Source organism: Prionailurus viverrinus, chromosome C2 (genome assembly GCF_022837055.1).
Source record: "Prionailurus viverrinus isolate Anna chromosome C2, UM_Priviv_1.0, whole genome shotgun sequence".
NCBI classification, from domain to species: domain Eukaryota; kingdom Metazoa; phylum Chordata; class Mammalia; order Carnivora; family Felidae; genus Prionailurus; species Prionailurus viverrinus.
The window spans coordinates 106,714,638-106,740,111 of record NC_062569.1 but is presented as its reverse complement, the minus strand read 5'-3'; the positions used below and the strand labels follow the sequence as shown (position 1 = coordinate 106,740,111).

The following is a 25,474-nucleotide window of genomic DNA, read 5'->3' as shown; positions in this document are numbered from 1 at the left end:
AACACTCAAAATACTGATTGGCACAACCTATCAGATGGAGTGGTCAAAGACGACCCATTTAAGGAGGTGATATGTACACAGATCTTTGTCTCTATCCTAAAAATGGGAAGTTAGGGGAAGAGCTTTTTAGGAAGGGAAAAGTATTTGAAAAAGCAACAAGGGGAAAACATCTTGGCACCATCCAGAAATTGAAATTAGACAAGTGAGGCTGAAGTGTAAATTATTCAAGAGTAAGCAAGAGATTAATATGGTAAATTTTTGAATTATTTCCAATTAAAGGAACTAAATAAACAAAATATTATGGAGAGAATTACTGTAGTACGCGATACTGAGTAATGGACGGAGGTAGAGAATACAGTTCAAAAAGTAGGATGGAGCCCAAAAGCTCGTCAAAGTAGCTTCAGGTTGATGGAACTGGAAATAAGGAATCATTTAAAAACTGTTATAGGGGAGACTGGGTGGTTCAGCAGGTTGAGCGTCCAACTCGATTTTGGCCCAGGTCACAATCTCAAGGTTCGTGAGTTCGAGCCCCACATCAGGCTCACACTGACAGTGCAGAGCCTGCTTAGGATTCTCTCTCTTCGTCTCTCTTTGCTCCTCCTGCTCTCTCTTCTCAAAATAAATAAGCTTTTAAAAAATTCTTATAAAAATATAATCATGCATGATATAATTATTAAAATAAAGGATGGCAATTCGTTTACAAAGGTAGTAAGGAATGCCTGAATACTGTTCACCTGCTCCAGAAAGAGATAATATATATCACAGACTCCTGTATATAATATATTCATAATACTATGTTCATTAACTTAAGAGTCAGAACTGGGAAAGTACCCAATGACACCTCTGCCATAGGGATTTTGAAATTTTCCTTTACTTTGCATGAGGGAAAAATATTACATGGATGCATCAGGTGCCAATTTCGTGTTTCTCAGTAAAACTTTTAAATATGCTAATTTGAAGGAGCAAAATACAACAAACAATTAAATATGTTAAAAGTGGCTTCAGTTGTAATTCTGATGTTCCTGTGCTATTTAGTTCTCTGAAAACACAGATTCTAGACACTGGTTCTAATTATGGATCAATAGGCAGAAGAGGGATGCATGTGGTTTCAAGGCCCTTTTCATCCTCTCTAAAATGTCACATGAAAAGAAAACCCTCAGCTGATTAAAAGAAATATTTCTGGACCACGCAAGATTAGCAAGCCCAACTTAATTAAATTTCTCTGGCTTAATAACTATTAAATTTCTCCTTCCATCCCAAAAAGGAAACAAAACTGAACAAAACAAAAACAAACTGACAACAGCTTCTGTCCATACATAGGTTCAAAACCACCTGCCAAGTTTCATGATGCTCCTTAAATAGCACATGGCTTGAGATTAGCGTACACGCATCCCTCACTCCTTTCATCCACGGTGACTGCATACCTACCACGTGTAGGGTTTGGAGGAGACACTAAGGAGACAGCAATGAAGAAAAGAAAGATTATATAGATTAAAACAAGATCTGGAGAGAAGAGAACAGAGGACCACAGAGAAAATAAAGTGTGAAACAATTTAGAGTGATTGGTCAAGGAAAGCTTCTGAGGAAGTGACATTTCAGCTCTGATCTGAAGGATGAGCAAGAGTTAAATAGCTGAAAAAGCTTTCAGGCAGAGGAAGCTGTGGATGTGGAGGTCCCGAAAGCCTGAAAAACTGAAAAATGAGTGGCTGGAACAAAGACCAGAGGGAGATTGTCTTGAGATGAGGTTGGAGAGGCAGATAATGGAGAAATATAAATGATAAACCACTCATATGAATAAACAGTGGTTTTCATTGTGTTATTACTCAAGCTGCCAGCCATCACAGTTTCCATTCATTCCAACCATATGGTCTTGTATGATGAGAATAGATTTTGAGGCTAGCAAATAAAAACGACTCATTTGGCATGATGGTTCTGGACAGCATTCCAGAGTCCTGCTTCAAGCAGAATAGTGAAAGCAGACCAAATACCTTTCTCTGGGTCAATTAGGCTTATTAATTTCCATGATCAGTTAAAACTAAAGACAAAATTTAGAGCCTAATGTAAGATAAAAGTTAGTAATGTTTACTTTTTTATAACTCATGTGGCTTACAAACAATCAGGATATTTTTGTTCTGCTTGTGATCACTTTCGTTTTCTGAACAAGAAATGCTGCTAAGATTTGTTTTCAGTACCCAGAGGTATTATAATCATACATGTCTGATTTTAATTCTGATTTTAAAAAAAGGGAAAACTCACTCACATTTCTAGGTATTTTCTTTATAACTCAAATAATTTTATTTTCCATAGAAATTTCAAAAATTGAGTATGCATCTCTTTTAAATCTAGTGACATCGATAATGACTAATTTTGAGATAAGGCTTTATTGTTTTTCATTTGGAACTGCATAAATTTTAGAATGAAAACTCTTAGCTTTACATAATAACTTTCCCTGAGACAGTTAATCACTAAAGGCCAGTATTCTAAAGGAATTAGTACTTGATAATTATATAAAACACATGAGTTACTCTTTTTCTAGATCTTAAGATTTCCAGGTCCAGAATAAACAAACTCTCTCAAATTATCCATCAAAGAGCCTGTTTTCTACTGATGTTTTGGTTTTTTGTTTGGTTTTTACTGCAAAAGATAATTAACTCCTTAAACACCATATCAATCAAAATTTCCCAGTTGTGTATTAAAATGAACTCAGTGGCGTCTGTGTTGCTCCGTTGCTTGACAGTCTCACTCTTGGCTTCAGTTCAGGTTATGATCTCACGGTTCATGGGATTGAGCCTTGCGTCAGGCTCTGCACTGATGGCATGGAGCCTGCTTGGGATTCGTTCTCCCTCTCTCTCTGCCCTCCCCTGCCCACGTGTTCTCTCTCTCTCTCTCTCTCTCTCTCTCTCTCTCAATACATAAATGAGCTCAGTAATTTGACAACAAATTATTAAGGACTAGGGTAACTCTGATAATAAAAGATTACATAGGGAAGATCTAGCCCAAATAAGAATGTCATAATTGTGCACTACTTTTATCGTATTGACATCATCTGAAGAAATAATTCTATAAATTCTGTAACATACAATGGTATAACAGACTTCCTAATGGTAATTTTTTAGGGCTTTCACTCAGAATCCAAGAAACTACTTCTTACACAGTTGTATACAGTGGGTGGTATTGTTCCAACAAAACAATGCTAAGTGCCACCTAAAGAAACAAAAAAGGTAAAGGAAACACAAATATATTTCTAGCAATTGAATAGAACCCCAAAGATTTCTAAAACTAACTAAAGAGGGGACAGGACTACATAACATTGATATCATGTTGTATTTACAACTAATTTTGGCACAAAATTCACTATGTAAACTGATAACAAACCCAAAATGAGAAAGAAACTAAAAGGATTCACTCATGTTAAAACAAAACAAAACAAAACAAAACCAGAACACATATTGTCTACAGGTCTTTCTCAAAATTCTAATGTTATCCTGTCTAAGTTTATAACATTTAAAGAAAGTGGCTTTTCAATTTTAACTTTACTATTACCATATCACGACTCTATTCTTCAGAAATGCTGTCATCTGGAGGGGAAAGAAAAATCAGCCATTAAACCTTTCACTGTTAAATTTTCTTGCTCGCCCAATTAGACCAGGAATACATGCAATCCCTAGAACCGGTAAATTGCACAAACTATGTAACACTTTGCAACTCAAGACCAGTCTGCCCTTTGCCTATCACTTACTAACCTCCATAAACTATAACACCAGTCATATTTCAAGGCTTTATATTTTTATTGTACTGGTAAGAAAGAAGCAACTGTTTTTTCAAGATCTTCATATGATTTGTATAGATGAAAAAAAATACATAATTAATAAAGAATAACCTGAGAAGTCTTCACATGTGAAGTTATTTTCCTATACCGTGCTTAGTTCTAAAACCAGCTTCTATCTTAAAAAAAAAAAGCAAAAAACAAAAAACAAACTGTAAAGTCCCATTTCACAGAAATTCTTTTTGAAAACTGAAGAAGAGAACTCTGAAATACGTGTAACAACTACTATCTCATGGTGGAGAAAACCTCTGGTAGCGCTGTGGGAAATTAAAAATAATCACCATGAAGAAAAGTGAAAATGAGCTTACTAAAAGTGAAAGATATCAGAAGAAAATTTTCAATCTTTAAAACAAACAAACTTGATCCTGAACTCCAACCAGAAGTTTAAAATAGTATTATTAGAATTAGGAAGAAAAATAGTTTTGCTCTAAGGCACACTGGGACCCAGGAAATTTTTACACTCCTAAAAACATAACCTACTAGTTCCAGATGAACTTTCAGCCACATGCAGTAGACTACTGATATGTTAAAACACTTGGTGTACATTCTGCTTCAGTCCAAGCTTCAGTGACCTGCAGTGAATTGGAAACTTCCTAAAATAACATCTAATTAAAATTCTTTACAGTAGTTTGAGATTGTAATACAGCAAATAAAGTCCTGCTCTCACCTTGTTTACTTGCCATCTGTCTCTCTCTTAAATGTCAAGTTCTGAAAATGCTAAAATTATTCTAGTTATTTTAATCCCACAGAAATGACAGTTTACAATGAATGCATACAAGGAAAATTTTAACTTGCTGCTGGAATAATGCCACATATATAGTAGAGAAAATAAAGAGCAGTTACATAATAGAAAGTTACCAGGGACACAAGACATTTACACTGTTCTCTGAATGTAATGGTTAACTAGGGTGACTAAAGGAAAACACTTTGTCTTTTGCTTCTCATCTTAAGGCTTTACTCCCCAACCTTAAAGTCATGCAAAAGATGTACAGGCCCATCATGCTACATTACTCCCTGGAGTGCCACTTCTCTCAGAAAACAGTAAAAGGGCAAAGACATCGATCTCTGCCTAGACCACCTTCTCTTTATATATGGTTCCTGAAATCAGAAGACCCATTCAAATCAGTTTCAGGAGCCTCGTCCTCTCTTTTAGACAGGGACTTCCTCATCCCTGATCAAAACAATCTGTTGTGATTATCTGTGTCTAAAACCACCTCCCAGGAAATGAAATGTGGATTTAGGAGTGTTCGCAGTCTCAACATAATGAATAAAATTAAATTCTATCATGTAAGAAGAACTATCAGGATAAATTGAAAAGGACAACTCAAGGAGGTTCCCAAATTAGTCTGGGGAAATACCATGAACATATCACCGAAGTAATGTGACACAAACAAACAGAGTATATATCTTAAGAATCAGGTTCTGTTATAGAAAGGGAAAAACTATTTGGCAAATATTTTTAGGGCAAGTTTCAGGACTAAAATATTGCCTAAGAAATGGATGGATCATAGCCAATCAAAATGGTAAAGTTGAGATTACTGACATCCCACACTAGATAACTTACAAAAACACACAAAACCACCCCCACTTTGGTATAGTGAGTCAAAACAAACCGCTGACAAATCCTAACTGCTATGTGAGGGGGCGCAACAATAACACACAGTGAGAACACACATGCCTCTGTTTTCCTTTAAAGTCTGCTTTTGAGTCTGCATGGTTGATGTAAGAGAACAGCAATTCCTTGCTTTAAAAGCCCTGTCTACATGTTCAGAATGTCTCAGGTGTCCTTCAGAGCCAGTATGCCCATGCAAAAGAAAAAAAAGAAAAAAAACTGTATATACGGCAAGAATACCAGATCCAACCATCCAAACTTACCTTTTAAAGGGAAAGAAAAAGAGATGGCACTTAAATAAATACACAAATACAGCAAAATTTTAGCTAAAATCTGAAAACTAATTTTCAAGTTTGAAAATCCTTCTCTGTATTAGAGAATTCCATCCATAAGAATGATCACCATTAATAAGACTTTTTAAATCCGTGAGCAGGTACTTATGCACTCTGAAGACGTAACTACCGTCTGCTGCGCAATAAGCTATAAAGAGGATGAAGCACTTCTGGCAAAATATATAACAAACGAAACTGGACTATTCATGTCGAAAGCATGGAGGATTCCCCAGTTGCTAAAAAGTCCTGTGTATTCAGAGTCATATATACAACAGCACAGAAACAAAAACAGTCTTTGAAGAAATGTTAAAATCAGAATAAGAGGAAGTGAAAACACTCATAAGAGCTCAGATGGAGCACGAATAAGCCAATAGGAAAGCCATGAAATATGCTCGTTGCCATGTGTAGGTTGTGGGAACATGCAGAATGGTGAAGCTGTGTTTCAGGGCTTTATCTTACAGGTGCTAAGGGGGGGCTACAAGGTCACTCCATTAAAGAAGTGCTTCCCAATCTCAGTAACTTCACTAACTTTATCCAAGAATACCATTCCATTAAGGCATTTTGTGTACACACAGAATTAAAAAATTGTTTTAAGATATAAATAATCTATAATAAGTAATAATGGTGTGACTATGCATATGGACATGTTTGCCTTCTAAAATCAATGGCGCTCATTGCCAAATCTGAAGGTGATATTCAGAGCTCATCTACAAATTCTAAAAGCTAAGCCTCCGGACACTTCACCAGACACTTTCCAGTGTAACATTTTCACTTTCTCCTGTTTCTATGACCTAGTAGCTCATAATCAAGGAATAAAGCAGAATTTTCAAATAATCTTACAGTAGTTCTGGAGAAATTATATATATATATACATATATATTTTTTTAATATTTATTTATTTTTGAGAGAGAGAGAGAGAGAGAGAGAGAGAGAGAGAGAGAGAGAGGCAGAGAGAGAGAGAAAGACAGAGAATCCCAAGCAGGCTGTACACTATCACCACAGAGCCCGACGCAGGGCTCAAACCCACAAACCATGAGATCATGACCTGAGCCAAAATCAAGAGCTGGAAGCTTAAATGACCAGGCCATCCAGGCACCCTAAAATAATACATTTTTTATGAGTATTTACCAACAATGCAATGTCTGGATAGTGTGAAAGATAACATAGAAGAAATTAGTTTTGCCTTAAAGAATATGTAATGGGATATTTAAAATGATCTGTCTTGGGGCGCCTAGGTGGCTCAATTGGTTAAGACATCCAACTCTTGATTTCGGCTCAGGTCATGGTCTCCCGGTTCATGAGTTTGAGCCCCGCACCAGGCCCTGTGCTGATGGTGTTAAGCCTGCTTGGGATTCTCTCTCCCTCTCTCTCTGCCCCCCCCCCCACTTGTTCTGTCTCTCCCTCTCTCAAAAGTAAATAAACATTAATTTTTTTTTTTAATTTTTTTTTTTCCAACGTTTATTTATTTTTGGGACAGAGAGAGACAGAGCATGAACAGGGGAGGGGCAGAGAGAGAAGGAGACACAGAATCGGAAACAGGCTCCAGGCTCTGAGCCATCAGCCCAGAGCCTGACGCGGGGCTCGAACTCACGGACCGTGAGATCGTGACCTGGCTGAAGTCGGACGCTTAACCGACTGCGCCACCCAGGCGCCCCAAACATTAATTTTTTTAATAAAATAAAAAAATAAATAAAACGATCTGTCTTCTTGCCATTTTCAAAAGATAGCAAAATTTGACAATATATAGTTAAGTACCATAAGAAAGGCCTTGATAAATGCCACAGTCCATGGGAAAAGAGATACTTCAGCAAGTGTCTTCAGGAAAACCTGATGAGGGTGGGGGCGAGGGGTCTTAGCTATATTAATAATAAGAAAGACTTTGCATAAATGGGGGATGAAAGGAAAATGGCAGGATACAAGGCTAGCATGCCAACGCAAATTCTCAGGGTGGTGATTCAGCCAATCTGAAAAGAATATAAAATGATAATTTCAATCCTTCTTTTCTTTTCGAACAAAATTCTTTCAAAGACCTTACTGATACTTATCTTTCCTGGGGATCCTTTAAAATGACGTACAACTGGGAGTGGAGTCCTGCAGTGGTGATAAAAAAAAAAAAGTGTAGTAAAGTGAAAGATCTGTCAGACCCAGGATCCTTGTCCAGCCCTGACCTCTCAGTAGTCTCTGGTAACTGCACACTGAAGGTGAGATGATTTCACTCAGGGGAACTCTGAGAACAAGCACGACATCAGAAACAGGTAGGGCACTTTTAAAAATGTAGATACTCAGATCCCAGCTGGTAAGGGCAGAGGTAATATACAAAGTCAAGGACCTGCACTTTATCATTCTAGAAGATGAGAACACATCACCTGGTCTGTGGACTCTGTAGGAAAACCACTAGATAAGATGACTGCCAAACACGTTAGTGACATATCTTGTGTTAAAAAAACACAAAAAGTTTAAATTTTATGCACTTTAAAATTATATACATCAGAATACTGACACAAGACAGGAAGTGGGGGTCTCTAAGAACTTTAGCTTTCAGTCACAGATGGCCTGCCATTAATATTTTAATGTCCTTAGAGAGGATGCCAATGGCCAGCAAGCAATTCATATAGCATTAGGCAGAAATAGGGGAGAAAAGAAAAAGCAAAGAAAATGTTTCTGTTTAAAAAATGCCATGTTTCTAAGACTGCCATTGGTGATTATATCAATCCTGCAGGGGTTGGTAAACTTTTTCAGTTAAGGCCCAGATAGTACATATTTTTAGCTTTGTGGGCCATAGAGTCTCTGTGGCAGCTACTCACTTGTGCCACTGTAGCCACATAATGGGTATGTCCATGTGCCACTGAAATCTTATTTACAGAAAGAAAAAGAGGCTGGATTTGGCCCACATGCTGTGATTTTACCAAATACTGATAAAGTGGAAAAATGCACTGTGATAAATTACTAACTTCAAGACTTCAGTCACTTTATAAAAACATAACTGAAGTGTTTGAAGCATCTGTAAAAAGAGCTACCAATTTATTTTCAGAAAAAAATTTCATAAAAAAAATTTAGGTAAACTTTCCAATTTCCTTAAAGGGGAAAAAAACACTTTGCTTTCTAGAAAATTAAAAGCTTAAAAAGTCACAAGCAGAATTTCTGTCTCTGTCTCTCTCTGTTTCTCTCTCTCTCTCTCTGTCTCTCTCTCTGTCTCTCTCTCTCTCTCTCTCTCTCTCTCACACACACACACACACACACACACACACACACACACACACACACAAAGGCATGTAAAATGAACTTTAAATGAAGCTTTAAATAAACAGTCCTGAATTTAACTAGCAAATATAAGCTGTCTTATTTAAAAAAAAAAAAAAGTTGCACTGACTGACCATTTGACATACAATACATACAATATTCACACTGGTTTAAGGAGGATGAGAAAACACCTCATTTTCACAAGCATAAAATGTGCTAATTGTTCAAATAAGTCCTCCTGAAACAAAGGCGAAAAGGCTCACAATGCTGATACCCTTCAGATGCCAACAGCTGCAGGCTCACACATGCCAACTTGGTAATGAGACATCATTTAGAAATATACCACATGTAAATATATACAATTCTTGTCAAGTCCTGTAACCTGCAATCAATTAAGCTTCTCTAGATAGAAAATGGAACTGGAATACTAACCACTTGCCTCTGAGGTATAGTCATTGGTGACAAAAATAACTTTTTTCTTATAAAACATAATTTCAATGGTCCTTACCATTGAAACAAAGTATTTGCTTTTGGCTATTTGTGTCTAAACCTAAGTTTACAGTAGTCAAAGTCTAAAAGAGGTATTACTCAATGAAAAAAGAAAAAATTGTTTTCTCTTTTAAAGGATAACCAGTTTGAGATGAAGCTATCTTAGTCTATTTGTTCCTTGTTTTATTTTTAAATATTTTTTTCCCATAAAGTTAGTAAGAAGAGAAAGAGTTTACTCTAAAAAGTTTTCACTATTGTTCTGGATGTCACAATTATTTCATATATATGAGATCCCTAAAATATATATTTGATATTTCACATATACATAACTTATTACACATGGCAGAACCCAAGGTTTTGGTCTTACTAACAATCTGAAATACTGCCATAATATATTATTCTTGAGATTCAAATTTCATAACCTAAGACACAATTAGGGTTTCTAGGAAAGAAATGAACATATATATTCTGGGAGAAAATTCTCCATGGGTCTCTCACATGTCTGTCTGCATGTATTTTGACCACAAATACTGACACCCTTTGTTTGGGACTATTCTTTCAGAAACTTTTTTTTTAATTTTTTAATTTTTTTTAATGTTTATTTATTTTTGAAGGAGAGAGACAGAGTGTGAGTGCGGGAGGGGCAGAGAGAGAGGGAAACACAGAATCCAAAGGAGGCTTCAGGTTCTGAGCTGTCAGCACAGAGCCTGACGTGGGGCTTGAACTCACGAACTGCGAGATCATGACCTGAGCCGAAGTCAGACGCTCAACTGACTGAGCCACCCAGGCGCCCCTCAGGAACATTTATATAGCAAACAGCCTTGGGTGACAGCAATAGTGTCTCCTTCTGGAACAAAAACACTATCCAGTGTCTCCTTCCAGGGCAAAGGTTAGGTCAGTTTACCTCTCATTATAAAAGGCCCAGGTTTCTTAAGTTCAAGGTTCTTCAGTAATGCAACCCATTGGATGGGCAGGTGTAACCTGTCCTTTATGTCCTTCTATAGGAGTTGGGAGTCAGGGAACTGCACAAATAGTGATACTCTGCCTCTTGCTATTACTATGACTAATAAACAGTCATTTTGGTCCGACAAACATCCGTATGTCTTCTGTCAGCGTTTATGAAGTACAGATTAACTTCAAAATTAGTTCTTGACAACATAGTTTAAAGAAATAAGTCCTACCAAGTTACACCATAAAATATGTCCAAGTTAGTTGTGTCTATGGATGTTGGGTTTATTTATTTGGGCAGATACCGTAGACTGAATACCCCTTCCCAATCCTTTTCTCTCTTGCCTTGCTCTAACATGGAGGCTGAACTTGAAAATTTTCAAAAGACCAGTCAGCTTTGTAGCAAGAGGAGATTCTATGTCCAAAAAAGACCTCAGAGAAATCTGCTGGAAGGAGCAAATCAGGTAGAAAGCTTCCAGGCAGCTTTTTGATCTGTGATAAAAAGAGGACAGACATATGTGGTGCTGCCCTGCCCTTCTTTCCTGTCTTGTAGCCTTAAAAAAGACAAAGCCACAGCAGAAATGTTACAACCATGAAGTGACTAGAATGAGGACAAACCCAACTAAGAAAGGAGATTACAAAGCCAGAAAGAGCTTGGGTCTCTGATAGCACTGTTGAGAAATACACATCCCTACACTTGTAAACCACTGTTGGTCACATACTGTTACTTTTTTAAAAAAAAATTTTTTTAATGTTTATTTATTTCTGAGACAGACAGCATGAGTGGGGGAGGGGCAGAGAGAGGGAGACACAGAATCAGAAGCAGGGTCCAGGCTCTGAGCTGTTTGCACAGAGCCTGACGCGGGGCTCAAACCCACAAACAGTAAAAACCCACAAACCTTAAGTCGGTCACTCAACCGACTGACCCACCCAGGCACCCCACGTACTGTTACTTTCAGCCAAATTAATTGATGCAACTTACAGACTCAGTCATGTTGATAAAACACTTTCAAAATTTTACTGTCCAAAAATAAGATTAATAATACATTAAGCCAAGAGTTGGCAAACTATAGCCCACAGCCAATTTAGTCTACCACATGCTTTGATACATAAAGTTTTGTCGGAACATAGCCATGCTTTCCTACTATAAAGGCACTGCTGAGTAGTTGCCAGAGACCATGTGGCAAAATCTAAAATATTTACTATCTAGTTCTATATAGTTTGCTGACCCGTGGGTTACGCTATTCGACATGCCACTTTTAGAAAAAATTATTTACTATTTTTTAAACTAAAATTCTTGAATTGATTACCTAAAATCCTAACTTGAAATCCATACTTATAATACTTTATATCATAATATTAAAGGCACAAAGTGAATGTGAAATGTAGCATTCCCTATGCCACCAACATGGAACACACCTCTCACCTCTCTCTTTTCAATTACAATACAGAAAACTTTGTTAACAGATTTAACAATGATGATGTAAGTCATAATCATATTTAAACTATTTTAATTAATCCTCCAGAATTTTTATCACAAAATAAAAGAATAAAACTGGGATTCTTAATCAAGGGATAATCATGATTCTTAATATTATAACCTTTAATTAAATATACATATTTATAGTATAAATAATTTCTAAAGATAGCATTTAATACATTGAAATCAGAAAGAATGTTTGTTGTTGTATTTATAAATTCATTTATGTCAACATATACAAAAATACAGATGAAAATGTAATGCACCATGCTTTTAATATATGCATAAAAATTAGTCAAGAAATTAATTCATATGCTTTTTATTATAAATCTTTAAAAATCTACAAAAATTATTGACCTACAGGTAGGTCCTTCAAAACAAAAATGTTTAAGTAATTTTCTTTGACATTATCTTCAATAGAGCAAAGTTTTTCAGACTTCTCATGCCATGAGAATGAGTTTCCATTTTCTTCTCCTCCTGACTATAAATTTTATACTACCATCATTTGGTCACTATTATGGGTTGAATTGTGTCCCTTAAAAAGATCCACTGAAATCTTAACTTCAACCCTACCCTGAATGTGACCTTATTCGGAAACAGGGTCTTTGTAGATGTAATAATTAAAATAGAGTCACCAGGCTAGGCCCTGATCCATCACTACTGGTGTTCATGTACAAAAGAAGGAAATGGAGACACAGGCAGAGGGAGGAGAACACCACGTGACGACAGAGGTAGGGACTAAAATTGTGCTGCTGGAAGCCAAGGAATGCCTGGGGCTACCAAAACTGTAGTCCTGGAGGCATCCTCCCTAGAGGGTTGAAGGGAGCACAGCCCTGCTGACAGCCTGATTTCAGACTTCTAGGCTCCATCAGTAAGAGAGTCAACTTAAACAGAAACTGCTGTTTGGGCCCCTTGGTGTATAATATTTTCCTAGGGCAACCCTAGGAAATTAATACAGTCACATATATTTGATTAAGAGATCACATGATCACAAGATCAGATGTTCAAAGTAATACAGTTCAATAAATCTAAATTTATCTTTTTTCAACGGTTCTACCAAACCAAGCAGCCTCAATCTCTATTATTTGAATCTATAAATGAGTACTTTTTGTAATAACCTCATCTGTATATCCTGCTATAATCAGCCCATCTATAAACAATTGATTTATAAATGCAAACTCAAACAAAAACTCATGTTCCAAAACGAGCTTAAAGAGACAAAGATTAATATTAAAAATGGATTTAGAAAACCAAATATTTCTGAAGCACTTTATTTCAAACAGTCAGACATGAGTACTATTTTATGACTTACCCAATTAGTGCTGGATGTTAAAATGTTTGGATTCCTGGAAACTCTACTTTGTTAAATCACGGAGGGAAAAAAGGGGGTGCTTCTTGGGCTAGATTTCCAAGCATTCTTCAGGCTATAGGATTATTACTGCAGCTTGTCAGTTTTATAAACAGACTTCAATTTAGTTTTTTTAAGAAACTGCCAAAGGAGCTGTCTTTAACTAAATAACAAATCTGCCACTTGAAAGACATCATTCATCAACCTTCTTTGTTGGGAGCATTGTTATTATGAAACTAAAAACAGGCATTCTTTCTTGAGTGCTTCTGGATTTTAATTACCAAATTTGAATGTCACCAGATATTCACTGAAAGGGAAACATCAATTTTAATAAGCTGACTTAAGACTGAAAAACATAAAAGGTATTCAACCATAAAGTCAAGTTCACTTTGAGTCTCGTAAGTTGGCTTACTGTCTTATAATACAATGCTTATTGCTCTCAAGAATTTGTAAACATTTAATAAACTCTAAGCTGTAGGGAGGAAAAGTCTCCAATTTTAAAAACAAAATATTATATGTGTATAATAATAATTTGACTTCGAAGGTATTTAAATAAATTGCAGTAAAATTTTTAAAAGCTAATAAATCAGGAGTTAGAGGCTGCATGATATTAACAGAGGGCTGGGGGAAAAGTAAATAAAATAAAATGGATTAAATATAAACATCTTATTTAAAAATTTAAAAAATAGTGAATTTAATTTTAAATTACATCTTAATAACTTCTTCTGTATTTTTAAAATGTACCCCAAAGGGGAAATTGCTGGCAAAACCCCTTTCACTTTTCACTTACATGAAAATCAGTAAGAAAATCAATTTGTGTCTACTTAGCAAAAGCATCATAGATGAAGTTAGTCATAAAGTCCTCAACAGTCAAAGATTCTTCAAGCTCTCACCTGCCCACTCTAACAGACTCCCTTTGTTTAACTTCGAAAACATTTGTCTAAGTAACTTTCTTGTGGTCTCTCCTTTCAAAGTGTGTTAATAAGCCCCTTCATTTCCAAACTTTAGAAAAGTATATTCACAACTCTCAGATGCTTAAAATATGAATGAAAGCATTCTTATCAAGACTAAATAAACTTTCTATTCATTTATGATAAGGCAGCCTGAGGAAGATGTTCAAGTTTTCTAAAGAAAATTCCATTTCCTACCTGGCAGACACTGCTACCCAAAGGAGTCGACCACTATTTGTCCTCTGCATCCTACTTGTATATTATCATTTTAAAATATCAAAAATTAATCTTTTGGTTCCTCTAGTCTTCCACCGAGAAGGAAAAAGATATCTAGAATGCAGACAAACTGCAAAAAATTGAATGGCAACTCAACACGTTTATATTAAAGAACTTGTGTTCAAAAAAGATTAGGAATCTATTTTGATTTATTTAGAAATCATATTTTTCTGTTTGCAACCTGTCCCTTGTCCTCATGAAATGTAAAAGCTCTGCAATTTTCACCATTAATAAACAAAGAAAAGAAAGAGACTAGATCATTTTTTTGTCAGATTATTTCTTAAAAGACTAATAATCCATTCCCTCTCATGCATCATTAAACAAGAGATATTTCTTAAAATATAGGAAATACATTCAACACTGTACAAGTTATTTATATAAGAAAGATATAACTTCCCTAAGATTAATTCTCCTGCAAATGGTTATTATAAAAACAAAGACAGTATTTTTACTAGAAACTACTACTGGATTTGGAAAATTATTTATTTATTTTTTTAAACTTTACATTTTTTTATGTTTATTTATTTATTTATTTATTTATTTATTTATTTATTTTGAGACAGAGAGAGAGACAGAGTACGAGTGGGGGAGAGGCAGAGAGAAAGGGAGACACAGACTCGAGAAGTGGGCTTCAGGTTCTGAGCTGTCAGCACAAAGCCCGATGTGGGGCTCAAACTTAGGGACAGAGAGATCATGACCTGAGCTGAAGTCGGACACCTAACCGACTGAGCCACCCAGGCGCCCTGAAAAATTATTTAATAGACTAGTACAGCAACAGTAGTAGCCTTTAGTTTGAAACAAACCACATCTTTGTTTTATGATGTTGAAATGTCTGAACCAAAAAATATTGTGACAATCCAGAAAATAAAGACTAAAAACAACACAGATCAGAAACACAGATCACAGGTCAGAAAACCAACCAACGCTACAAAGAACACTTGGAGCATAAACGACAACAGACCATTTGAAAGCACTCTTTCCTCATTTCCTTCTCGCAACTTATAGTGCTGCCTATGAGAAAACGTAGAACTTACTGTGGCATTTTAAACAAGGCCATAAACCTGTGAGTTCTAGTAATAATTAAAACTATTACCTAGAGCCCCAATTGTGCATACAGGTCAATCTGAAAACCCAGGGGAACTTCAAGCCTACTTCCATGACCAAGCAATCAACAGCATTTACATTTATACAAATTTAAACACTTAAACTGACACACTATTATCTGGCCAAAGCAATGCTGGCATACGGTGGTATGAAGAAAGCCAAGTAGGTTTATTTGCAGCTTTGTGTTTTGTTGTTCCTGTTATTGTTGTTGCTGATATTTTTTGATTCGATTTTTAACTTAACCATGAATCTTTAATATATCAGTTCCAAAATGTTCTTGGTATACTATCTCATAAATTACAACACAGGTATAAACAGCAAGCATAGTGATTGGTAGTCCTTTAGAGGAAAAGGCACTTTATTATATTAATACAGCCAGTTTAATATAGCATTTTTCCTTGTTCAATCAAATGGTCAGTGGAGAGGAAGATTTTTGCCTGATACTCCTGAAGGATTTTAAATAAAGGCTAGCATCTTCCAGGACGAATTTTTCTATGTTGAAATACTTTTTAAAAAAATCTGGTTTGGAACGAATATTATTATACAAGCTATGCACACTGTGATTTTCGACAATATATGTGCATGAGGAACAGCCCAGGGGCTCTGAAATGACATTAATAATAAGACAACATCTATGTATTATCCTCTGGTGTGAATTTTTTAAAAGCCTTCATTTTCTTCACTGATGGGTTATCAAACACAACTATTTTTTCCACCTCAGTTGACTTTTGGTTTTGTTTCAGTGGTTGTAAACCAGAGTGTGGGAGGGGAAAATGGTTTGTTGCACTCTGGTTCACTGAAGCAGCTATGAAATACGGAAAATCTGAGTATCCTTAGGCCATCACCTCTGGGTGTTCTAAAACAGTGTCTAACACCAGGCCTTGCTGAGCAGGTAATTAACACACAACTTTTTACATGAAAGAGTAAATTTTACTATCAAAATGGTCAACTGATGAAACTACCAGTCATATCACTGAAGAAAAGCCCCTCCTGGCAATTCTACATTTGTTAGCCTCACATTCATTCGGACTTTTGCCACTAAAAATGTAAGCCATGTGATATAAAGTTTCACCTCTTCTCTGTACTTGAACCTACAAATTCTCCCTTCTCTACATGATTCCCAACCCCCACCCCATATATACACACGAAAACTTTATGGGTGCCTGATACACTAAATTACTCTTCCCAGAAAGAAACACCAGCTCAGAATGGTTTAGACATTCAGCTGGAGATGCACTAGCTCAGTGTGAGGTTCAACGGTTTGTCAGAAAAAAAAAACAAAGAAACAAACTTGGGAGAAGTGATGCTAGAAAAGAGGTTTGCCATGAAAGTCAAGCAAGGCATGCAGCATGCCTCTAACCAGAAATCGTCATCCCACCCCGTTCTCCAAGTGAGAGGTTTGCCCTACGCCCACAGTATCTATTTCACTAGCAAATAAACTTTCTGCTTCTCACCTAGAGACAAAAAATACACTGCATGCCATTTGCTATACTTATTTTCCTATTTACTATATTTTGTCACAATTATATGAAACTGCTTTAAAAATTCAGGCCACTCATATTTCAGCAATTAATTAAAACCGAGCTTAATCAAAGTAGACACCTGAAATTTTCCCATTTGCCCTTACGTTTAAAACAAATCCACAAAGAAGTTTCTTTTTGACACAGCAGGAACATGAAAACAAACTTTTGGATTCGTGAACTCATCCAGCACTCTTTTTCTCAACAAAGTACGTAATTTGCTGGTGGCAATGCTGGTATAGTCAGTGGGCTCCAAATCACTATGTCTCCTATTACTACCTCCTTCAGTTTTAGCTTAATAATACCAATATCGCTACTGACATTATTTGCAGAAGCAAAAACTGTTCAGAGAATTTATAATATACCCAGGAATCACTGTGTCATCCATGTTAGATAAGAGTCATTCCACCAAATAGAATACTTTGTTGCCTAACGACCATAAGAACATTCTAAGAAATTTCTTTTGTTTTCTATAGAGCAAAATGTCTCACAGCTCCATATACAATGGCACACTTTAGCCTCAGCTTGCATTTAAAATACTAAGGCAACCTAAAAATGAATGTGTAAAAATATGTAACTACCAAAAGAAACATAGATCAAAACCTATGTTCTTACTATGGTGTACCAAGAGTGGTACATTATTATGAATTTTGATTAAACATGTATCAAATGTAAGTTCTGCATAAAAACAGTGGTCAAAGAACACCATCAGCAAATGGAACACAGAGGATAGAAAAATTCATTTAGGAACACGCTATACCAGCATAGAAACTAATAAGCTCTCTCTTAGGGTTGAATTTAGCAGAGTGACAAAATTTACTTGGACACTTAAAACACAGAATTTAGAGTCTCCTCGACCTGATCAATCAGCAATATACAACCTGTCATCATCTGTGGAAATCTACACACAAGCAACCAACATTTTACAGAGATTTTCCCATGATCTGCTCCCACATAAAAAGTCCAAAATATCAAAGTTTATAAGTGAAATGGTAATTATAAAGACATCTACTGGGTTAGGAAATGTTTCAAGTTTCTAAAGAAGTTATAAAAGTGGGGTACAAGTTCACCACATCTTACATGACTACATCCAATGAAAACACTGTATCCACTCAAATTCCTAAACTGAGAAATTACATGCCCTCTCACTGGACCGATATCCTAAAAACGTGAAATTAAATGGATTTCTTTGCTGACTCATGAAGAATTTCAGGGCTACTAAATGTGAATAAGAAGTATAAAGACAATTATAAAACAACTTGATTTTATTAGATCACTTGTAGAACTACAAAGTAAAAATACAGTTTTAAACATAAACAGCTGGCTTCCCTATAACTGGTCATTCTTGAAAGGTTTGTTGTTCCCTATAACTGGACATTCTTTGTAAGAAACCATCACTACTATATTTCCCTACTTTATTTATGATACCGTGTGGTGATTCACACTCTGCTTGGCAGTCCAGGAGAGAGTCTTAGAGCTTTACAACTAAAAGGCAACTGAAAGATTCACCATCCTCAAAACGTGTAAACTGTGATCCAAGTATATTACATAATGAGCCTATAGTTACAATTGGTTAACACTTATGATTATGTTAGGTTCATCACCAATTTAGAGAGCAAATTATAAATAAGTAAACATTTATGCCATTTTACATTTTGGCAGATGGTTTTTCTGTGTTTGATTTTGATGGTTTTACTCACTCCGGGTATTTGTTTGGCCAGTATTTACAGACAAGTTCAGAGTCTACACAACTAGATAAGTGAACTTGCTATTATACAACCCTATGTTTTATCAGACTGAATGAGGCTAGTTTTTCTGACCTGAAAGAAACATTAGAGGTTTCTTGGAGGTTTCCCTATACGGAAGGAAACTAAAATACAGAGAAGTTAAGTGTCTTAAACAAAAATTCAACTTAACCACATTAAAGTCATATATATTTTAATATTTGTTTTCAAATTTGGAAATCTAAATATACTATCAGTGAATATTCTAGATATATTTAAAATATCCCAGAAATGGAAAACTAACTTTCGTCATTTGATTTAAGATAGACCATAAAATTTAACATTGAAATAGCCAAACAAACTTCAAAGGGGAGCCTCTAAGTCTGGAATCCTGGCTGTAAAGTGAGGATTCAGTTGATGTCCCTTCAGTCTTCGCCACCCCTGTTCAGTTTCTCACTTAACAGTCAAACACTGAGACTCAAGCTGTATCTCCCACCCACGTCTATCACATATACATATCCAGTCAAGGCAGTGCCTCCAGTACCAAATACAGTAGATGGGAGCAACAGGAATTCTCATTCATCACTGGTGGGAATGCAAAATGGCACAGCCACTTTGGAAGACAGCATGGGAGGTTCTTACAAAGCTAAACATAGGCTTACCATAAGACCCAACACTCATGCTCCTAGGTAGTTACTCAAATGAACTGAAAGCTTACGTCCACATAAAAACCTGCATATGAATCCTTACAGCAGCTTTATACATAATTGCCAAAAGCTAGAAGCAACCCTGATATCCTTCAATAGATGAATGGATAAACAAACTGAGGTACATCATTACATGATAATGAAATGGCAGATACATGACATGTATTTGTCAAAACCCACAGAACTGTGCAACACAAAGAGTGAATCCGAATATAAACTATGAGCTTTAGTAAATACTACTGTATCACTATTGGTTCATCAATGTACCACACTATTCAAGACAGTAATAATGGGAGAAAAGCATGTTGGCAGGGAGGGGTAGATGGGAACTATGTACTTGGGAGTAATTTTTCTGTAAACCTAAAATGGTCCTAAAAACTAAGGTCTATTTTAAAAAAGAATGGCATCTCATGAATTAGTAATTATCAAGAAATTTAAGTAAAACTACAAGGTTTAAATACTGTAAAAAGCAAAACACAAATGCAGTATTTCTTCCAAAAAACAAAAAAGCTGACATTTATACTACGATGCAAAAAGTAACATAAATATGGCCTTATCACTAAAAAAAATAAATAAATCTGAAATATTCTTACCTGTCCTGTGACTGCTCTTCGTACATCCTCTCCTTGCCTTCTTTAAAGAGTCTTATTGCCCGTTTTGACTTTTTCATTAAACTGTCAATGTAGATTTTAAAATACTCATTCTCACTGAGTTGGGCAAGTTTTTGGTTGTCATCATATTTACTCAATATAAGTCGCAAATGTTGATATGTATCAGGTAAAATATCAAGTATGTATGGTGGGCTATTTTTCAACTGAAGTTTGGGATTTTGGCACAGTCTGACCTAAAAAAGAGACAAAAATAAAATACTTTCATATGAATCACAATAATTTGTTTCATAGAAAAGTTATGAAATTCATCAAACTGTACTATTTCTTCATTTTCCAGAATATAAATTTTGATCTTAAAATTACTATCTCCAAGTTGCAAAGAATTGGTAAATATTTGCATCTGTCTTGATATAATTAAATCCAATTTTCTTTTCCTCCCATTCATGCTTACTATGTCACACCTTTACTTTCCACCTCTTAAGTTTTCTTTCTCTCTTCTACAGTATCCCATTGTTCATGGCTTCACAGAACTCCAATGTGCTAATTATTGTATACCACTTATAGTCTCTTTGGTTAAATAAAAATTAGGAAGTGGGCGTCTTCTGCTGGCAACCAACGTCGCCTCACATTTAGATATCATTTTACTACACTGAACTCCCAGCTAAAGCTCTTTCATAGATTTTAATTAATGTTTTGGCATATTGTTCCTGAACCCTGAGGAGAATAAAACAAAGAAGTGCTATTTTAATAACTGAGTTATTAAGTAGTAAATGGGTATCAGGTCAGAGCGAGTCTTTTCCACCTCCCCATATTATATCCCGTGCCTGTAGACATGCGTTCCATAAAGATTCAGTCATTACATCAGGTGTCACCCAACCACTGGGGCATTTGGAGCTGCCTGCAGAACCTTCTGCTAGGATGAAAAAGTAGCAGCTCAACTACTATATTCAATTCTACATGTTCATGCAATTTAGTCAAAAGTTAGTTAACTCATCTTATTCCTCCTATCCCTCAAACCAGGGCATAAGGAACCACCCAATTAAATAATTTGTAAATGAATTCATTGGATACTGCCCAAGAGCACACATAATGAAAAGGTGCACAATCTCACAAAAAGCAAAGTGTACAAAGCAAAGGCAGCTTTACTGAGAAGCCAGTGAAGCATAAACTTGATGGTCCCTCAAATAGCTAGCCCTCTTCTAAGGCTTTCATCACATATTTTTGTAACACTTTCAAGAGCAAGATATTTTATTTTATTTTTTATTTCTGAGAGAGAGAAAAAGTGTGAGCAGGGGAGGGGCAGAGATAGAGGGAAACACAGAATTCAAAGCAGACTCCAGGCTCTGAGCCCCTCAGCACAGAGCCTGATGCACGGCTTGAACTCACGAACCATGAGATCATGACCTGAGCTGAAGTCAGTCGCTCAACAGACTGAGCAACCCAGGTGCCCCAAGAGCAAGAGATTTTAAACACAAGGTTAAGGGGCACCCGGGTGGCCCAATCAGTTATGCCTCTGACAGCTTGATTTTGGCTCAGGTTGACTGGAACCTGCTTGGGATTCTCTTTTCCCCCTTTCTCTGCTTCTCCCCCCGCCCCCCTCCCCCACCTCACGCTCTCAATCTCTCTAAATATAAATAAATAAATAAATAAATAAATAAACAAACAAACAAACAAACAAACAAATAAATTAAAAACCACACAATTGGTTATGATTTCTTTTTCCAGTATGACTTCCCTTTCATCACACTTAACCTGTTGGGTGGCACTGAAGTGGCTGTAGGTATTTTTCAAATCTGGCTGATGGGAATTTGAGTTGGAAAATACATTTAGTGTGGCTTTAGTAGAAGGTATGTGAGATGCACAGTTATTTCCAGGACTAGTTAAAATATTGTCAGCCAATGCAACAACAACAACAACAACAAAAAAAAATATGGATTCAGGAATACTTCAAGTGCCCATCAAGCAGTACACAGCATAGGAGCAAGAAGATCCAATTCCAGTTTGGTAATTTAAACATGTCCAATGGTACCCAAGGCCATTTGGCATATTAAATAATGCCAAATCATTAGAAAAGTATAGTTAAAGGGGCTGATAAAGCTTTTTACCCTCCTTTTACTTTGTGACACTTTGATATAATCAGAGAAGCTCATTCTGTCCCAACGACTGATGAAATACTAAACAGGTCAATGATTGAACAAATTCTGGTTGAAACAGCATATAGTTTTTCAATTCTTAAAAAATAAAATAGTATCACAAGTATGCACGAATTTCAAAAATATTGCCAGCAACATCATACAGCAGACACAGTTTAATTTCAGCAACATAAAACTTGCTACAGCACCTCACAGATTGATAAATTATTAACTTGTAGTTAGGGGACTATGCAGTTTCAAATTAATTTCCTCTACCGGTGAACTTTTTAACTGATAAAAAAAATTTCTCTCAGGTATTTTCTTCAGATATTCCAAATAAATATTCTTTAACAGATTTTTTTTAAGTGTTACAGATTTTTAATTTGCTATTCTTTACTTGACCTTCTTCTCATTTGCTTTATTTAAATTGTAATTCTATCTGGGAATTTATTATTTTATTCGGTACAATTGTTTGCATAACTACTATATACCAGGTACTGAGCTTAGTGCCAGGAAATTATAGATGACTACAACATACTTCCTGCCTCAAGGAGTCTGGCAGAAGAGACCTAGTTCTCTATAATTAACTTAGGAGCAATGTAATTCTTGCTCTGAGGGATCTTAGGAAAGATCCTGTCCAATCCATTCATTTTCAGATAAAGAAACTAAGAACTACAAAGATTAAGGGACTATTAAAAAATCATTAATCCAACACAAGAGCCTGCATCTTCTGAATCTCAGGCTGATCTTCTTTCTAACTATATCACAATTTAATTAGAATTAGGCATATAATTAATGATCTCTGGCTAACCTCATTTACATTTTTATTTTTATGCCATTTGCAAATTTGCATGAATTTCAGGACCCATTTGTTAATTCCACAAACCTTTCTGTTTCAGGCATTGTTACAGGCCCTAGGGAATGCAGAATGAAATAAATCACAGACCTGTCCTCAAGGAGTTTTCTAGTGAAAAAGACTGATGGCTTAAAAAGAATTCCAGGAGACATTAAGTGCTATGATGGAGGAGAGTACAATGTGCTGGAGGAGAAAATCAGCAGCTCACTCATATTTTGACATGAAGATATCAAGAAAGGCATTCCTAAATTTGCAAAAGGAATATTCCAGGCAAAAGGGTATGCGAAGGCTTAGGCGGCACTAGAGAATAGATCAGAAAGAAAGGAGTCGATGCAGTCATTCTAAAAGGTAAGGGCACAGGAAGCCTAGGGTTGAGTGGCACAAGTAGATTTAAAATAGGTGAGATTCAGTTCATCAAGGCCCCTGTAGGCCACACAGTTTTCTAAATTTGCATTTGGGAAAGTGTAACATACAATGCTGATATGCTGCTGAGTACACAGTTGATCAGTTGGATTAGTATTAAACTCTGTGATTTATGACAGCTTCTGCCAAAAATGAATAACCCTACACCAGGACTATGACTTCTAGGCAGGTCAAATTCAACTCGATAAATATTTATTGAGTGCCTGCTATGTGCAAGTAACTGTGAAAGCCAGAGAAAGAAAAATTGCTTTTCTAAAAACAGTATGTTAAGGAGAAAAATCAAGCTCACCACAAGGTTCAAGTTCAGATTCAAATGACTTAGCTGTCTTCTAGAAATATCTAAGTTGCTCCCTAAGATGAAAGGTGGTCCCAACACAAAAAAGCTTTACAAAGAACAAACCTACAATCTTATTATACAATGACGAACTTCTTAACACCAGTGCATAAAAGGACTGGTTCATTAGCAATGTTACTCTTTGCTTTTAAACTAAAAGGCAAAACATTTACCACTGAATTAGGCCACAAACTCCATGAGAGTCATTGACTCAAAGAGTTTTAGAGCTAAAGAGGACCTTGGAAATCACTATGACCAATTCCCTCCTTTTTACAGAAAAATACTACAACACAGAAATGGAACATAGCTGAGTTTACTGCTCTCAACCCACTAATGTCTAGACTTGAGAGAGTCAGGCACTCTCTCCATAACAGTATGCAACTACCTACTGTATTTGTTTAAATGTATTTAAAGATTTTTAAGGGGGCCTCTCTGTATATGTCCATACCATTTCACATACATAAAAATATATGTCTAATCTTTACATATGCTGTACACATACAATATGTATTCACATACATTAAATATATCTTCAACAGTATCAAAGCAAAGGCACAAATATAAACACAGGATTTACTAGTGCTATAAGAATTTTCAAAGCCATCAATTATTCTTGGAAAACTCTTGCATTTAAAGAGTTTCTCCACTGAGCCTTAATTAAAACTTCTAATCAAAAGGTAACAAAAAGGTATTAGGTCAGCTAACATATTTCTTAGGTTCAGGACCCCGCCCCCGAAATGCATGAAAGAAATTCTCCTGAAACAAATGGCAAACTTCACCAGTAAGGAATTGTGCCTATACTGTAACAGACTTTCATTATAGAGCACACCTCACTTCACAGGGCATTCAGTTATATTAAATCATGTACCCCTGAAGTGAAATATCCCATTTTTAACAACAGTATGGAAAGCCTGAAAGAATCCCTTGTCTGTGCTCCTCACGGAAATGTTTTAAGAGATTCCTTACTGCAATTACACAAAAGTATATCATTATGATAAAAAGCATCTATGAGTTGAGTTCTTCCCATTTTAATTTAGCAAATCATCCTAAGTGTATGAAACTATATAAATGTATCCAGTATAAAATGTAAAAAGTGTAAAAATAATACAAAAACCCTTTCTACATAGAATATGAATTGGGCAAAACAAGTAATTAGCATATCAAACTGGTCAGGAGCCTAGTATATTAATTGTGGTAGGATTTAGGGGCAACTACCCAATCATTTATGGTTTTCAATGAAGTTTCTTTAAAAGATTTACATAAACACATTAACTAATTGACTAGTTGTAATTAAACTATCAATTGTGTATTCATTTGTTCACTTTCCTCCAAATAAGAACAGATCTTCCTTAAGGGTGGAGAACATATCTCTCTCACTGGTCTGTCTCCATCACCTAATGTAGAATCTTGCAGAGAGTAAATGTACAACAAATACTTGATGGAGGAAAGAAAGTGTAGAAAGGAAAGAACAAAGAACTTCTCAGAAGAAGGTAATATTATACATAGGAAAACCATACCTAGAATGACTAAACCTGTCTAAATGAGTACAAAGTTTTGAAAAG

At 35.8% G+C, this 25,474-nt stretch overlaps 1 protein-coding gene across 7 annotated transcripts in view; it reads right to left on the bottom strand.

Annotated features, from left to right (window-relative positions):
- CBLB (Cbl proto-oncogene B) overlaps positions 1 to 25,474 on the bottom strand; it is a 231,140-nt gene that overhangs the window by 185,723 nt on the left and 19,943 nt on the right. For all 7 annotated transcript variants that reach the window (XM_047874977.1, XM_047874981.1, XM_047874978.1 and 4 more), the window contains one exon: positions 20,150 to 20,400. In XM_047874977.1, the coding sequence (XP_047730933.1) occupies positions 20,150 to 20,400 (251 nt within the window). The remainder of the gene's footprint in view (positions 1 to 20,149; positions 20,401 to 25,474) is intronic.